The following is a 16,654-nucleotide window of genomic DNA, read 5'->3' as shown; positions in this document are numbered from 1 at the left end:
AATAGTATTTATTACTTTATTATTGTCACTGGCATATTAAAAGCATTTGGTGATCCCTTGGTGTTTCCAGCTTAATATATGTAAGCTTAGTATATAAGGCCCTCTGCAGTAGGTCCTGAACTATTTTATTTTATTTTATTTTTATTTTTTTAATAAATTAATTTCTTATTGGTGTTCAATTTACCAACATACAGAATAACACCCAGTGCTCATCCCGTCAAGTGTCCCCCTCAGTGCCCATCACCCATTCACCCCCACCCCCAGCCCTCCTTCCCTTCCACCACCCCTAGTTCATTTCCCAGAGTTAGGAGTCTTTATGTTCTGTCTCCCTTTCTGATATTTCCCACACATTTCTTCTCCCTTCCCTTATATTCCCTTTCACTATTATTTATATTCCCCAAATGAACGAGAACATATAATGTTTGTCCTTCTCCGACTGACTTACTTCACTCAGCATAATACCCTCCAGTTCCATCCACATTGAAGCAAATGGTGGGTATTTGTCGTTTCTAATGGCTGAGTAATATTCCATTGTATACATAAACCACATCTTCTTTATCCAGTCATCTTTTGATGGACACCGAGGCTCCTTCCACAGTTTGGCTATTGTGGACATTGCTGCTAGAAACATCGGGGTGCAGGTGTCCCGGTGTTTCATTGCATCTGAATCTTTGGGGTAAATCCCCAACAGTGCAATTGCTGGGTCGTAGGGCAGGTCTATTTTTAACTCTTTGAGGAACCTCCACACAGTTTTCCAGAGTGGCTGCACCAGTTCACATTCCCACCAACAGTGTAAGAGGGTTCCCTTTTCTCCACATCCTCTCCAACATTTGTGGTTTCCTGCCTTGTTAATTTTCCCCATTCTCCCTGGTGTGAGGTGGTATCTCATTGTGGTTTTGATTTGTATTTCCCTGATGGCAAGTGATGCAGAGCATTTCCTCATGTGCATGTTGGCCATGTCTATGTCTTCCTCTGTGAGATTTCTCTTCATGTCTTTTGCCCATTTCATGATTGGATTGTTTGTTTCTTTGGTGTTGAGTTTAATAAGTTCTTTATAGATTTTGGAAACTAGCCCTTTATCTGATATGTCATTTGCAAATATCTTCTCCCATTCTGTAGGTTGTCTTTTAGTTTTGTTGACTGTATCCTTTGCTGTGCAAAAGCTTCTTATCTTGATGAAGTCCCAATAGTTCATTTTTGCTTTTGTTTCTTTTGCCTTCGTGGATGTATCTTGCAAGAAGTTACTGTGGCCAAGTTCAAAAAGGGTGTTGCCTGTGGTCTCCTCTAGGATTTTGATGGAATCTTGTCTCACATTTAGATCTTTCATCCATTTTGAGTTTATCTTTGTGTATGGTGAAAGAGAGTGGTCTATTTTCATTCTTCTGCATGTGGATGTCCAATTTTCCCAGCACCATTTATTGAAGAGACTGTCTTTCTTTCAATGGATAGTCTTTCCTCCTTTATCGAATATTAGTTGACCATAAAGTTGAGGGGCCACTTCTGGGTTCTCTATTCTGTTCCATTGATCTATGTGTCTGTTTTTGTGCCAGTACCACACTGTCTTGATGACCACAGCTTTGTAGTACAACCTGAAATCTAAACTATTTTTTACACTGAGATGTAGGCAGCCCAGGTGGCTCAGTGGTTTAGCGCCACCTTCGGCCTGGGTGTGATCCTAGAGACCTCCCTGCATGGAGCCTGCTTCCTCCTCTGCCTGTGTGTGTGTGTGTGTGTGTGTGTGTGTGTGTGTTTGTGATGAATAATTAAATCTTTAAAAAAATAAATAAACTAAGATGTAATCCACATACCATAATATTTACCCTTTAAAGTGTACATTTCAATTTTTTTTGTATATTCACCACTATCTAATTCCAGAACATTTTCATTACCCCAAAAAGAAACTGCACACCCATTAACAGTCACTTCCCATTCCCACACATCCCAGCCACTGGCAACCATCAATCTGCTTTCTGCCTCTATGAGTTTGCCTATTCTAGACATTTCATATAGAATCATACAACATGTGGTCTTTGGGGACTGGTTTCTTTAATTTAGCGTCATATTTCCGAGGGTCATCCATACCCAGATATGTGTCATTACTTCACTCCTTTTTATGGCTAAATAGTTCCTAAACGACTTCCTTAGCCCCATTTCTCTTTATTCCTCATTCAAACTCTAAGGCTTAAATGCACTGAACTACTTGTTCTTCTCCAATCCCACTCTGCATTTGTTTAGTTTCTATTTCTTCTGCTCGGAATGGCTATTGCCCTCTTCCTCAGACCTCTCTCTCCTACAAATGTCACCTCTTCGTGAAGTGCCCTGACTGTTCTCCCATCCCAATGGGTCCCATTTCTTCTCCCCATGGTCCTTTCTTATTTCAATCGATAAAGCTTATTTTTTCTATATATTTACTTACCTTTAACTGTCCTGCTCTACTGTGATTGCCATGAAGGCACCAACATTTTCTTAACTTTATCCCACAGCCTTAGATGTAACAAGTGCTCATCAAGTATTTGCTAACTTGCATGTCATTGTTATCACCCAGTGGTTCTAAACTGGGGGCAATTTTGTTCCCCAGGGGACATTTAGCAATATCTGGAGACATTTTTGGCTGTCCTAAGGGGTAAGGTGTGCTACTGGCACCTACTTAGTAGGTAGAGGCCAGGGATGCTGCTAAGCTCCCTCCAATGCACAGAACATCCCCTCAAATAAAAAATTACCTGGCCTCAAATGTCAATAGTGCCAGGGTTGTGAAACGTTGCCATAAACTAATTAGTGCTCCTTTTGAATAGGTTAGCAAAAAGAAATGAGGAGAGATCAGTATACCACTCTGGCAGAAAAATCTTATTAGGGATTTTTTTTTTCTTTTTTTAGGAGCTGGGGGTGACTCCAGTGCAAAGCTCTTTCCTAATGCCACAGAGATGCCCTGGGAGCACAGATGGTATTTTCACCACTTGTTCGCCTTTGAGAGTGACAACTGACCTCCCAGGAATCTTTGAAGTGCTAGGAATGTAATTCTGTTAAGGAAGAAAACTCTTACGGCTTTTTAAATCTACCAAAATGTCAAAAGTGAATTGTGCTTCTAGGGAAGGGCAGGGGAAGGTTGTTTTTTGTTTTTTTTTTTGTTTTTGTTTTTGTTTTTTTTTTTAAAGTGCTCTCTGGTGAAACTTTTCAGATCTGTCTCTGGAATAAATGATTCAAGGGAACCTGAGGAGCTCTCGCCTCTCCTTTCCAAAAACTGCTAAGGAGCTTTAAGAAAGGATTCTGTTCACATGGTGCTCTGGTGAGCAAGTCATTTTGCAGGAAACTCAAGGCACCGGTATCATTTACCTGAAAACAGCTAGCCCCCTCAGAGCAGCAGAGGTTACCAGCTTCAGAGTCATATCCTATGTTCCTGCTCACCTCATCCGACCGGTTCTTGTGAGTGACACGGAAATTAGATAATATATGCCCTGAAAATGAAAGGTAGGAGCAGTCTGAAGAAGTGTGATGAGGCAAGGAATAGAGGTTAACATGCTATTTTAAAAAGTTTGTCCTTGGGGTAGAATTACCTGACAGCCTGGCTGGGATTTGGTAGTGGTGTGTGCCCGAAAGAACAACCTTTAGCACAGCTGGCATAGACATAAATGCCAAGCAGAGGATCCACAAGGCTCCACCCCCTCTTCTGGGCGTGCTCCAATTCCTGTGGCTCATAAAAAATAGCAAGGTGTGAGTGTCATCTTGGAATCGCCACATCTTTTATCCAGTAAATGAACTTTTTCTTAGTCTCCATATTTGACAAAATGCCACTCACTATGCAAAGTCATTTATTCAGTCCAATTTTTATGAAAACCCTTAAGGGCAGAAACCTATAGAGTACTTGGCACACTGTGAAACAGGGAAGTGTTTAATGATGACAGTGATTAGAGTAATGGAACAATGTACTTTGAGTGAATGTTTGGCAGGACTTTAGCTATATTAAGAAAGGTATAAAAAAGAATCATTTGAAGAATGAAATGGGAATCCCCAGAGTAACTACACTTCTCTCAAAAGTGAACTAAAAAAGGACCAATCCTTTGGGGTGACAAATATTTAGGTTTTAATAAAACTAAAAATTATTCCAAATTGGATCACTTACCTCAAACTCTCAATTTTCTTTTATTTGTAACTACCCTTCATTCAATAAATATGATTTTTTAAATATTATCTATGGTTCCTATTCAGTTTTTCCTTCTTTTATTCAACATGCATTTTTCAAACTCCTGCCAGGTAGTACGCTGGATTCTAATAATACAAAGGCAAATGATTCTTGCCCTTGGGCAATTTAGGATCTAGTGAACTATTCATTCATTCTCTCATCCATTTACTTTAAGTATTTACTGTGTGCCCATACATTCTGGGGATACAACAATAAATAATATAGGTCCCTGAGATAATAAAATTACATTCTAGTAAGTAAAAGGAAGAGCAAGAGCAAAGGCCCTGAAGCATCTGTGAGCATGTCTAGAGCCCTGTTACTGAAGGGGACATGGAACCAAATGGGATGGAGAGATACACAGTAGCTAGAATATGTATAGCCCCACCAGGCATGGTATGTAATCTGTACATTCATACACGCATACAAACATATTACACGTATTTGGTGAACTAATCTTTCCATTAGACTACAAACTCCCCATTAAATTATTTAGGATAAAAAATTAATTAGGAGAGAAAGTAATTAATTTCAGAGAAAGTGAGTTAATAATAATAATAAAGATCTGGAGAAGGCTACTGTGGATGTCTTTGTGGGATGGACTGAGAGCTTAACAAAAAAAGTAAAGGAACTGCTTTTCTTGCCAGGAGCTGTCGTTCTGAAGAGAAGAGTTGGCAGCTATGGAAGGAGAGAGGAAGGGTCCTCATCTTTGCAAGTCTTTGGCACTGCATAACCTATCTGGGCATCCAAGCCAGAGGTCAGAAGACTGGCATAGACAGGTGGACCCCCCCAAAAATCAAGATTTGGGGCAAAGAAATTTGGGGTCTGGAATTTTTTATTCCCAAACCGGCAGAACCATTTGCAAAGTCTGAAACACTTCTTTCTATATGGCATATCTATAGTGGCCATTTCTGTATCTCTATCACTATCCCCCTGGTCACCCCCAGTCTAATATGGAGAGTAATATTTCCTTGAATCTTCCTAAATAATATACAAGACGGCTCTTCTTTCCAGATATCCGCCTCTAAACCCTTCCAATATATAAATTCTGGAGATGTCACTAGAGATGTGTACTTCTGGGATCCCTGGGTAGCACAGTGGTTTAGCACCTGCCTTTGGCCCAGGGCAGGATCCTGGAGACCCAGGATCAGGTCCCATGTCGGGCTTCCTGTGTGGAGCCTGCTTCTCTCTCTGCCTGTGTCTCTGCCTCTCTCTCTGTGTGTCTCTCATGAATAAAAAAAAAAAAAAAAAAAAAAAAGAGATGTGTACTTCAGTTTCTTAATGTATGTACTACAGAGTAATACTACATGACTTGACCCTGGTTTCTTTTGGGTTTTCCTTTGAAGGGATGGTGGCGTTATTTAAAACAATAGCCTTTAGAATATATGGTTAAAACAGGAAGGAAACTTTCAAACAGCCCACCTGTAATTCACAATAATTTAATTTTAGGTCCCGCGTCTCTGTGAGTCCCCCTAGGTCCGGGATGCTAGGCAGTGAAGTAAACAGCAACTACAACTCCCAGGAGACATCGCGTCCACACCCTCTGCGCAAGCTCAGCCTCGGAGACAGCAAAAGGCACCGAGCCCGAGGGGGCGTGGCTTGGAACACGCCGTGGGCGGGGCCGTGGGCGGGCCCGTGGAGGGGGCGGTGCTACCGGCGCGGCCCGGAACACGCTAGTGGAGCGGAAGATGGCGGCGGCAGCGGTGGCTGCAGCCGGGATCCCAGTTGGGCTTAGGCGGAGGAGCCGCAGGCTCTGACCTCGCTCTGGCTCCGGTGCGCGCGGCGGAGCGTGTGCGAGGCCCCGCGCGTCGGGCAGGGGCGGCGGCGGCGACTGTGCGCCGCCCTGAGGAGCGCCCCGGCAGCGGCGCTGCTGCGGCTGAGGAGAGAGCCGGCTCCGGGCCTCCGCGTCCTCCTGCTCCCCGGGCCCCCCGCCTCCTCGGGGGGGCGGCGGCGGCGATGTTCTCGGTCCTCTCGTACGGGCGGCTGGTGGCCCGCGCCGTGCTCGGCGGCCTCTCGCAGACCGACCCCAGGGCCGGTGGTGGCGGCGGCGGTGACTACGGGCTGGTGACGGCCGGCTGCGGCTTCGGTAAAGACTTCCGTAAGGGCCTTCTCAAGAAGGGCGCGTGCTACGGGGACGACGCGTGCTTCGTGGCCCGGCACCGCTCGGCAGACGTGCTCGGTGAGTCCCCGGCCCGGGGCCCCCCGCCCCAGCCCCGGATCCGCCTCCTGGAGACTCCCCTGCTCCGGGCTTCACGAGTTCTTCTCCTGTTCCTCCGGGCGGTGAGAGGAGCCCGAGAGCCAGTAGTAGCTGTAGGGAGGGAGCGCTTACTATGTGCCAGGCGCCGTGCCAAGCGTTCCAAGGTGCGTTTTCCTTTGGAACAACCCCCATTTTAGAGATGAGGAAATTGAGCTGCAGAGCGGTCGAGCTCTGTGCTCAAGGTCACACAGCCTGACAATGTGACCAGTTTGTCCGAGTCCAAAACCGCACTGTTAGTCACTTGGCAGTGCCAGTCCCGACGACCTCGTCCCTTCCCCCGGAGACACCTGCAGGCTCCTAACCTCGCTCCTGTTCCCTCCCCGCCTCCTCCCTCAGCGTGCCCCGGAGATCTCTGACTCTTCGCGTGCTCCTGACGCCACAGCCTGGCCACAGGCTGCAGGATCCAGAGCGGACTGACTGTCGTGAGCCCCAGACAGCCCAGCCGCATTCTTTTGCCGCCTCGATGGTGCCCAGGTCTCCATCCTTTTCGGAGTCTCGCAGGCGGTGGCGCTGGCCTGGTGAAAAAAACACTCGCAGTGTAGTTTCCCAAACTGCTCTTGCCCACTTGAGGTCACTTGGGGTGGAAGGGAGTCTCCTTGACCCAAAATAGAATGGTCGAACCTTCTTCAAATTGCAGCCAAGAAAGCCTTGAGGATTGGTGAAAGCATTTTCAGGCCACAGGTGCTTCCAAAGGCCTGCCTATTCCTGTTACACCTTTGAGGCTGGGAGACTAGCGTTAAGAGCTTATAAAAAGGGCTAAATATAATTCACAAGCAATCAGAAAGTTTATCATAATGTACCTCTTTGGAGACAATGTGTATGCTATAGAATCATATGTCATTAAATCTTCTTTAATGAGTAAAGCACTTTCTTTGAAATTGAAGGACATGCTGTCATTGAACTTGGGTTCAAATGTCACTTTGGTTTCGCTTCTCAGATAAGGTTGAGTTTTTGATTACTTTAAATTTCATGGGCTGAGGCACAGTTTGGCATTGGAACAAATGGTCCTGTAACTTTTTATGACAATCATTATTTTTTAATTTGATCCCAGAATAACTGCCTATTATCTTTGTTTCTACTACATTGTAGTGTTTGTGAACATGGTACTGGAAAGGTTGTTCTCAGTTTAATTTATGAATGACCCCATTACCTGTGTTGAAAAATCATTTAGCTTCTAGGCGAGACTCTTGATGTTAACTCTAAGAGGGTGGGGTAGGATTCCTTAGGTGAAGGAGCTTGTAGATAGAAATCATACAAATCCATTTTGAAGTCAGCTTGACCCTGACTCAGTATCTTTTTTAAAGGGCTGTCAGTAGCTGTCTTTTTCCATTACATTTAGAAGCTTCGTTTAATGAGCTTGTGACCTGTGCTGCTTTTTCAGATTGCAGTCAGTACAACAGGATAGGTGATAATGAACCACTAACATTACCCCTTATAAATCTGTGTGCTGGCTTTTGTGAAAGAGTTGCAGTTTGGTGATTTGGGGACATTTTAATGAGTCAAATCTCTATGCTTAAGCTTAATTTTTTAAAAAGTTTTTTTTAAGGGACGCCTGGGTGGCTCAGTGGTTGAGCGTCTGCCTTTGGCTCAGGGCGTGATCCCTGGTCCCAGGATCGAGTCCCACATCAGGCTCCCTGCAAGGAGCCTGCTTCTCCCTCTGTCTGTCTCTGCCTCTCTCTATGGTTCTCTCACGAATAAATAAAATCTTTTTTAAAAAGTGTTTTTTTAAGCCTTTATTTATTTGACAGAGCAAAAAAGAGCAGACAAGCAGAGGGAGCAGCAGGCAGAGGTAGAAGCAGGCTCCCCACCAAGCAGGGAGCCCGATATGGGGATGTGGGACTCCATCCCAGGACCATGGTATCATGACCTCAGCTGAAAACTGATGCTTAACTGACTGAGCCACCCACATGCCCCCTTAATTTTAAAATATTTGAAGGCTACCTTTTAGTGAAGTGGGATATTTATAAGGATATGGGGAATTTTGGTCAAACCCATTTTGAAAAAAGTATAAATGTACCATCTTGGCAGTAACCCTGCCAAATTTGATCCTCAGCTTTACAGCCTGGCTCTGTGGTATGTGGTGTTGGGCAAAAGCCTCTCAGCTCTTTTTCCTCAACTAGGCTAGAGGATGAAGGGAGTGGACTACCAGACCCTTAGGGACTTATGATCATTAAATGATCATAAGTTTTAAAACAACCATATCCTTTTTTTTTCTTTTTTTTTTCACCTGAAATAACAGGCATTACCTCCTATCTTATTCACATGGGTACCTTCAGTATATTTCTCCTGTTTTATATTTGGTGCTAAACCAGTGGTTCTTAACTTTTCTTGGTTCATGGCCTCTGAGGATTTTTGACTGCCCAAGGGCTCTCTTTCCAGAAAAATGTGCATAGAGACAAAAATTTTGCGTAGGCATTCAGGGACTTCACTGACTCCACATCTGTGTACCACTTAGAGGTCCATCCACAGGGACTAGATCAGGAACTGCAGCTCCGTAACCCCTCCAAAAGGAATGCTGCCAGGCATAACCAGGCAGGCATTGCTTATGTGACCTAGGGATGGTCTTTGGCCTTATTTGACAAAGAACCATTTTGAGAGAAAGAGAGAATGAGAATGAGTGTATGAGTGTGTTTGGTATACAAATCAGGAGAGAGAGGTTCTCTAGGACTGTCCTGTTTTGGAGGAGCTCTTCCAGAAAGCCATCTTGGGGAGCCACCTGAAACCGCTTCTGAGTAGGCCTCATTTGATCTTTGGCTTCCACAAGCCACTTTGTGTGATGGTGACTTGTATTTTATTGATACTATCTCATCACAAGTAGGTCTGATTATTTCTTACCATGAAGGAGGTGAGGCATCTCAGCAAGTCTTTAATAATGTATTTTCTCTGGAAGTTGGAGTTGTAAACTGAAAAGCATTAAAAGACTATGTTGAATAATATGTTGAACCTCAGAGCTTTGAACCTTCTAGTACTACAGATTCATTTTCTTTGGGTTGACACTGTTTGTTGCTATATATATGTGCAACTCACTGTGTTCATCTGCAACTCCTTGACTGGAATAAAAGCTGTTTCTTTTTGTATTAGAAAAAGCTGTTTTATTTCTTTAATTTATAATTCATCTGTTTTAGTAGTATACAGTGACTAAAAGTACTTGGTGCTTTACAACATTTTTGTAGAGTCCCCACTGGATTTCTTTTAGGAAAAACCAACTATGGTGGGTGTGGTGAGACATAGGAACCAATCCTATCCCCTGGAAAATTGGCAAAGGTCATTTCTCTTTATTAGGTCCAACAGGAGTAAACCAATACCAGCAGGAACTATGAACTGTGTGCACTTTTCTTTTTTCTTCATTGTGCTTAATCCTGAGTTCTCTCATTACTCTATATGGCATAGATGCCTAAGTACACAAAAATATGAGAGCTGCCTAGTGCGCAATTGCTAGGCCTCCCACAGCCCTAAGCTGCTTAACAATAGAATCAAATATTAGAAACCTTGGAGTCCAATGAAAAAATGGAGGCCTACAGAGGGTCAAATGATTTTGCTAAGGTTATTCCACTAGTTAATGGCAGAACTAGGACTAGCACCAAGACTGCCCATTACAGTCCACTTTCCGTTGTATCACTAGTTAAGTTTTCTTGATAAGATAGGTGAATTCAAAACCAGTCTCTTCAGGTACTGTTTGTTCTTCTAATGCTTTTCCCGCTTAAGGGTGTGTGTATGTGTATTTACAACGTCTATGTTCACACTATGACTCATAATTAAAACGCAACAAAAACTCCTGCATACTAAACCACAGTTTACTGAAACCACTTCTTTAAAAAATAACAGCATGGTCTATGCCATGTAAAATTTGACCTCTGAGTAGAGTTGTAAAGTAATTCTTATAACTGCAGGATGTTTATTGAAGCTTGATTTAACTTGAAACCTTAAAGAGAAGTGAAAACAATTTCATATTCTAGTCTTTGAATATGATATTGATTGTGGCTAAGATTTTTGAAGTATTTTTGTGAGTAATGCCAATCTTAAAAGTAGTCTTGGGACGCCTGGGTGGCTCAGCGGTTTAGCGCCACCTTCCGCCCAGGGTGTGATCCTGGAGACTCGGGATCGAGTCCCACGTCGGGCTCCCTCCATGAGCCTGCTTCTCCCTCTGCCTCTGTCCCTGCCTCTGTCTCTGGGTCTCTCATGAATAAATAAATAAAATCTTAAAAAAAAAAGTAGTTATCTTGAGGTATAAGGATTACATGAGCAATGTAAGGATCAAAAGTTTATTTAGGAAGTGAATAGATTAGGTAGAATTTTATGTTTTCCAAGTCATAATTTTAATATATTTGATAGGACCTCAGTATCTGAAAGTGAGTTATCCTTTTAGTAACAAAGTAGTAATCTTGAGAGAGAGTGCATGTGTGCTAATTTAAGCCTTTGAAGAAGACATTTTTGGAGCTCCCTCAGCTAGATTTTAAACCATGTCAGGAAACTAGTCTCATTATTATATAGTCATAATTTTCTGAAAATTTAGCCTGATCTATCTCTTGACGGCAGACATGACCCTGATTGAATTTTTAAAAATTGAGATAATAGAATTCATCTGCCATAACATTTCCTTTTTGAAGTAAAAAAAAAATTTGGTAGCATTTACTACATTCACAGGGTTGTGCAACTACCATCACGGAGTAGTTCCAGAGCATATTCATCACCACAGAAGAAACCCCCCTGTGCTTTAGCAGTCATTCCTCAATCTCCCCTCCCTCAACACCTGGCAACAGAAAGTGTAGGCTGACTATAGATTTGCCTCTTCTGGACATTTCATATAAATGTAATCATACAAAATGTGGTCTTTCTGTCTTTTTTCATTTAGTATAGTTTCAAGATCCAACCACATTATAGTTTGAAGTATCAGTGTTCCTTTTTATGGCTGAATAATATTCCATTGTATGGATATACCATATTTTGTTTATCCATTCATCTGTTAATGGACATTGGGTTGTTTCCACTTTTTAGCTGTTGTAAATAATCCTGCTGTGACACATTCAGGTACAGGCTTTTGTGTGAGCATATATTTTTCATTCCCTTAGGGTATATACCTAGAAATGGAACTGTTGGGGCTTATTGTAACTATAACTTTTTGAGGAATATAGTCGTTGTTTATATAATTATTTTTTATATACTTGTAATAAAATTATTTTATCCAAGGGAAAATATTTTTTAAAAGGCACCAATCAAATGTAAGTTCTAAGATTAATAAATACTTTAAATATGCCTGTTTGCATAGTCTATGTGCTTTCAAGAGAAAATTGTGGAATATTAAGGAAATGGAGAGTTGTGGGTTTAGTAAAAGAGCTTTCTAGGACTCTTAGAAACAGCAGGGCTTAAGAAGCCATTGACCAAAAAGAAAAAAAAGCCACAGATTTGACTAGTTGCTGTCTGACTTTCCTGGGTGTTCCGTCATTGTGTAATAAGTAAGATTACAAGGTTGAAGGATAGAAGAATTTTGCTGTTTGTTTTTTAAATTCTTGCTCTGATATTTTTCTCATTTTGCTATACAGATATATTGTACTTTTTATAAGGCTCTTATAAGGCACATTACTTTTAGTTATTTCCTCATTTGTTATATTGTCAAAACTACTTTCCTTTGTTCAGTATTTAATATAGAGATTCTCAAGCTTAGTTTTCAATTTTCCTAACTTTCAGCCTTTCTCAATGTATTCATCTTTTTTTTTTTTTTTAAGATTTTATTTATTTATTCATGAGAGAAACAGAGAGAGAGAGAGAGGCAGAGACACAGGCCGAGGGAGAAGCAGGCTCCAGGCAGGAAGCCCAACATGGGACTCGACTCCGGGTCTCCAGGATCACACCCTGGGCTGAAGGCGGCGCCAAACCACTGAGCCACCTGGGCTGCCCTGTGTTCATCTTTTTAAAGGATTTTGGATGAATCTTTTTTATAGAACAAGTAATTGAATTTTGAATTATTGTTTATACTTTTTAGAAAATATATTTTTGTTAAAAAGTCTTAAATTTAAAAAAAGTTTTAAATTGCAGCAGAAGGTAAAATGCATATGTTAGCTAGGTTATGGTGGGGTTTTTTGGGGGGCAGAAAGGGCTGGATCAAAGGAAGCTGTTCCCTGAACTTTAGCACTGCTTTATGAAACTGGACAATACATGACTTGAATAGTTGCAACAGTATCCAAATGGAGTTTGTACTCATGTGTGACTCAAAAAGCACTATACTCAGGCTACAGTATTTGACTTAACAACGGTGTCCTTTGAGTAAACGCTTATGTCAGGTTCAAGCTAAATGTCAGATGCATTTTATGTAGGTCCCCATGCCTTTTAGAGAGGCCTTACTTGGGACTTTAGGTTCAGAATTTTCAGGAAAATGCTTTAGAAAATTAACAGTATTTTCTTTCTAAAGAAGTTTGACTTTTCTTTTCTTTCTTTTTTTTTTTTTTTGAAGTTTGACTTTTCAAATGAGAAGTTCTAGTTAGTTGAAAACAGTGTGCCTTGTGAGTTTGCCTTTCAAAAATAGTGTTAGCTTTTGGTCTCATTTTAAGAAGTGATGCCCTGGATCCTATTTTTTGTCATTAGTAATAAAATTTAGTGATCTATCTTGTTTAGGAGTTATCAAATATTTTAAAAATAAAGTAGTTTTCTATCTTCTTGAAAGCAAAGATCATTTTCCTACTATTAAACGATGCACACAATTTACAGAATTGCATCATAAATCAAGACTTTTTGCAAAAGCTGACTCACTGTAGAGGGCTATAGGCTGATAATACATACTTAATCATTTAAAATTGATTTAGCAGGTGGCACAGCTCTTTCAATTTAATTTAAATTTCTGAAGAAGAAAAGATGCTCAGTTCTTTTGAATATGGTCCCAAATAGGACTTTGGGTGGATTGAGAGGTGGGATACAGAGCTTTTCCTTAAAGAATAAAAAGTACTTCACTCTGTTTTTCCTAAGCATTTATTCAATATTTTGACACAAAATATGATTCATCTTATCAGTGCTTTATGTATAGTGCTTTAAATTTTAGTGTTTTTGGTGTTTTGCATTATTTAATCTTTTAACTATGAATAGCTGCTTTTATCTCCACTTAATTTGCATCTGTTTCCTTACCTGTAAAGTTGACTCATCAATAAGGTCAATACAGCTAGTATCATAGCTGGGACTTGTACCTAGGTTACTTCTTCTGTGTTTAATGCTTTTAAGTAAATGTTTTTGTTTTGTGCTTATAAAAGTAACACATGTTCATAAAAGCACAGTATAAAATCCCTGTAACTCATAACTGAGCTAAAGTCAGTGTGGTTTCCGCCAGCTTTTGTGTATATACAATTGTATGTATACATACTATTAAGTTATGTTAACATGTATATTCTGCTCTGTAATGTTACTTTTATGTAATGTAAATTGAGCATAACTGCATCCTATTTTTCTGCATGTATATAGCCCATAATTTGTATAATAACCAATCCTCTATTTTTAGTTCTTTGATTATTTCCAGTTTTCTTTTATTTAAGTAATATCTACACCCAATGTGGGACTCGAACTCACAACCCCCAAGATCAAGAATCACAAGCTTTATGGACTGAGTCAGCCAGGCACCCCAATTTCTAGTTTTCTGTTTTGAGTAACATTAAAGTGAATGAATATCTCTGCATTCTGAATATTTCATTAGAATAAATTCCTTGACGAGTTCTTGAGTCAAAGGCTATAAACATTTGCAAGGTCTCTGATATGAATATTAGCATAGGTCTCTCTAGAAAGGTTATGCTAATTTATACGTGTCCAATTGTAATGAACCTACTCTCATCAAAAGCTTATTGTTGATCTTGAGTCTGACACATTTAACAATTTATAAATTTACTAGGTTCTTAAATAGTTGTTTTTGTGGTGAATAAGTTTGGTGAATAGTTCTAGAATTGATTGAATTGTTGGTATGAATCCCACGGACTACAAAATGACTGCAAAAACTTTGCCAGAGACTACAAAAGTGACTTACTACAAAGAGTGCTTTCTGTTGAAAGACCCAGTATTATTTTGACTCAGGCCAATTCCAACACATTTTTGTACCGATTTTTCTTCTACTCATTAACAGACTATTTTGAAAAGAAAGAGAATTTCTTTGTGTGTATGTGTGCTGCTATGACTATACATTTTGATCTTTCAAGGATGTTATCATGGGGAAGTTTTTTGACTTACCAGAATTAGTCTATGCTGTCATTTGATGTAAATGAAAAAGATTAGCTGTGCTGAATGAGGCAAACAAAAAGTGCTTCTCTTTTCACATCAATGTTTGGATAGCAGTTTTGGATAAGAAAATAGATGTGAGCTATTTGCGTAAGAGCTAGAAAACTGTTCATGGCCTCTAAATTGACCACTAATTGATAATTTGGTCTTCAGTGTTTCTATGAAATGAAGTCTAAACAAGGATGTCTTATGCATACATTGTATTTAAAAATTCACTTCTCTTGGTTCTTGAGCAGCAGCTTTGATCTTACAGTTGCTTGTCTTGTTCATGTATACACTAAATTCACTGAACAATGGTCTTTGCATAACAAAGTTATTGTTTTGTGAATACATTCTATGTATACGTATTAATCTATTTACAGATTATTTGAATTCAGTGAAGTAAGTTAATACTAATCCATAGCCATCTTTTATTCTTTTATCAGAATTTCAGATTGAAAAATGGCTGGCTGTACTTTGTTAGTTAGGTTTATTAGTTAATTAGACTTTGGTTAGTTAGGCTTAAAGAAGAAACATTCTCTAACATTTTAGGTGGTTAGAACTAAAGTAAAAGGACGTGGGGCAGTATTTTTACTCTCTGAATCATTATTGAAACGTCTCTGAAAACTTTGATGGTGTAATAAGAAGAAAGGGAAATTTGAGAAGGCTGAAATGGAGCCTTTGCTTCAAAATTAGTATCTGGAATAAATGTATTGTTGTGTGTGAAAAGTAAGGCATAGTTGTACGGTAACCTTTATTTTATAGTTTCTAAAACAGATTCCCTTTTTTTGCAGTATGACACAGAATCCCAGAATCTTAGATCTTAGAAAAAGGAACTCTTGAGAGAATTTGTCCTCCTGCCCCTTATTTCACAGATGAGAAAACTAAAGCTTAGAGAAGTGATTTGGCTAGTGTCCTACAACCAGGTAGTGGCAAAGAAAATTGGGAGTGGTGTCATCCCCTGACTCCTTTTCAGGGTTCTTTCCATCAGACTTTCTTACAACGGTCTGTGAGAGGAGCGTCTTGTAGCTAGCTCCAACCCGGGGCACACCACCTTCTGTAACTCTAAGGTGAAATACTGGGTTCATTCTCTTTTTGGAGTTCTCAGGTGAAAATTCGTACACCAGAGAGTGCTGGTATTCTAACTTTTCAATACAATCAACTGAATTCATTGTTTACTGGTTGTTTCCTCTAAGTCCCTAACAGGTGCTGTGGAGAAGACCAAGAACAAAACAGACTAAAGTCCTGAAGTCTGGCAGGGAAGGCCACAGGAACACTATAAGGAATACACACACATTAGGTATTATGAAAGCATGGAGATAGGCCTCAATAGATGGGTTTTTCAGTAATTGAGAAAGGTGAGAAGAATGGTAAAGCTCTCTAGATTGAGGGATCAGCAGACACAGATTCTCCAAACTACGGCTCTTTGGCTAGAGAGTAGTTTGGGCTGGCTGAGTGGGTTCGAGAGGGCAGTTGAGAATTGTTAGAAAATAGGTTGAGGACCAAATCATTAAAGGTCACAATTGCCATGTTAAATAACTGGGTTTCATTTTGGGGTTTTTTGTTTTTGTTTTTGTTTTTAGGAAGCTATAGATGTTTTTGCTTTTGTTTTGCTTTTGGTTTGGTGGTTTTTGAAGAAACACCACATTCAAATGGTACAGAATTCAGAAGGTATTCTAAATTTAAAAGGGTACAGAGTGAAAATTCTCTCTCTTGTCTTCTAGCTGCAAAGTTCCTCTCCCAGAAAGAAACCCATAGTATCAGTTTCTGGTGTATCCTTCCAGAGAATATTTTTACATATACAAGTAAAAACAGTGTAAATAATACATGGAAAGTATTTGATTAAAGAGTAACATGGATATAGCAATCTTATAAAAGCAAAAGAGAAAGAAAAAAGAAAATGATACAGAGAACGTAATGGGAGAACAGGAAGCAAAAGACCAGATAGAAAGCTATTGAAATAGTCTGAGCTAGAAAAGGCTTAAACTAAGTAGTTGGGC

General features: G+C 40.3%; 1 protein-coding gene and 1 long non-coding RNA gene across 3 annotated transcripts in view; one reads left to right on the top strand and one right to left on the bottom strand.

The window, feature by feature from the left end:
* Window positions 1-1,485: 1,485 nt before the first annotated feature.
* LOC119866148 lies at window positions 1,486-6,025 on the bottom strand. Its single transcript, XR_005379155.1, has 3 exons — window positions 5,597-6,025; window positions 3,552-3,682; window positions 1,486-3,452 (listed from the first exon to the last, which is right to left on the bottom strand). It is a non-coding gene; the product is annotated as an uncharacterized LOC119866148 (long non-coding RNA).
* A 35-nt stretch (window positions 6,026-6,060) lies between these two features.
* PPTC7 (protein phosphatase targeting COQ7) overlaps window positions 6,061-16,654 on the top strand; it is a 38,037-nt gene continuing 27,443 nt past the window's right edge. Inside the window, exon 1 of one of the 2 annotated variants that reach the window (XR_005379154.1) lies at window positions 6,061-6,353. Coding sequence is in view for 1 of the 2 variants with exons in the window: in XM_038575054.1 (XP_038430982.1) it covers window positions 6,131-6,353 (223 nt within the window). In the remaining variant the exon portion in view is untranslated. The remainder of the gene's footprint in view (window positions 6,354-16,654) is intronic. The other variant, XM_038575054.1, reaches the window with a different exon arrangement.

The sequence above is a fragment of the Canis lupus genome, chromosome 26 (assembly GCF_011100685.1).
Source record: "Canis lupus familiaris isolate Mischka breed German Shepherd chromosome 26, alternate assembly UU_Cfam_GSD_1.0, whole genome shotgun sequence".
Classification (NCBI taxonomy): domain Eukaryota; kingdom Metazoa; phylum Chordata; class Mammalia; order Carnivora; family Canidae; genus Canis; species Canis lupus.
This window is presented reverse-complemented; position numbering and strand designations above follow the sequence as displayed.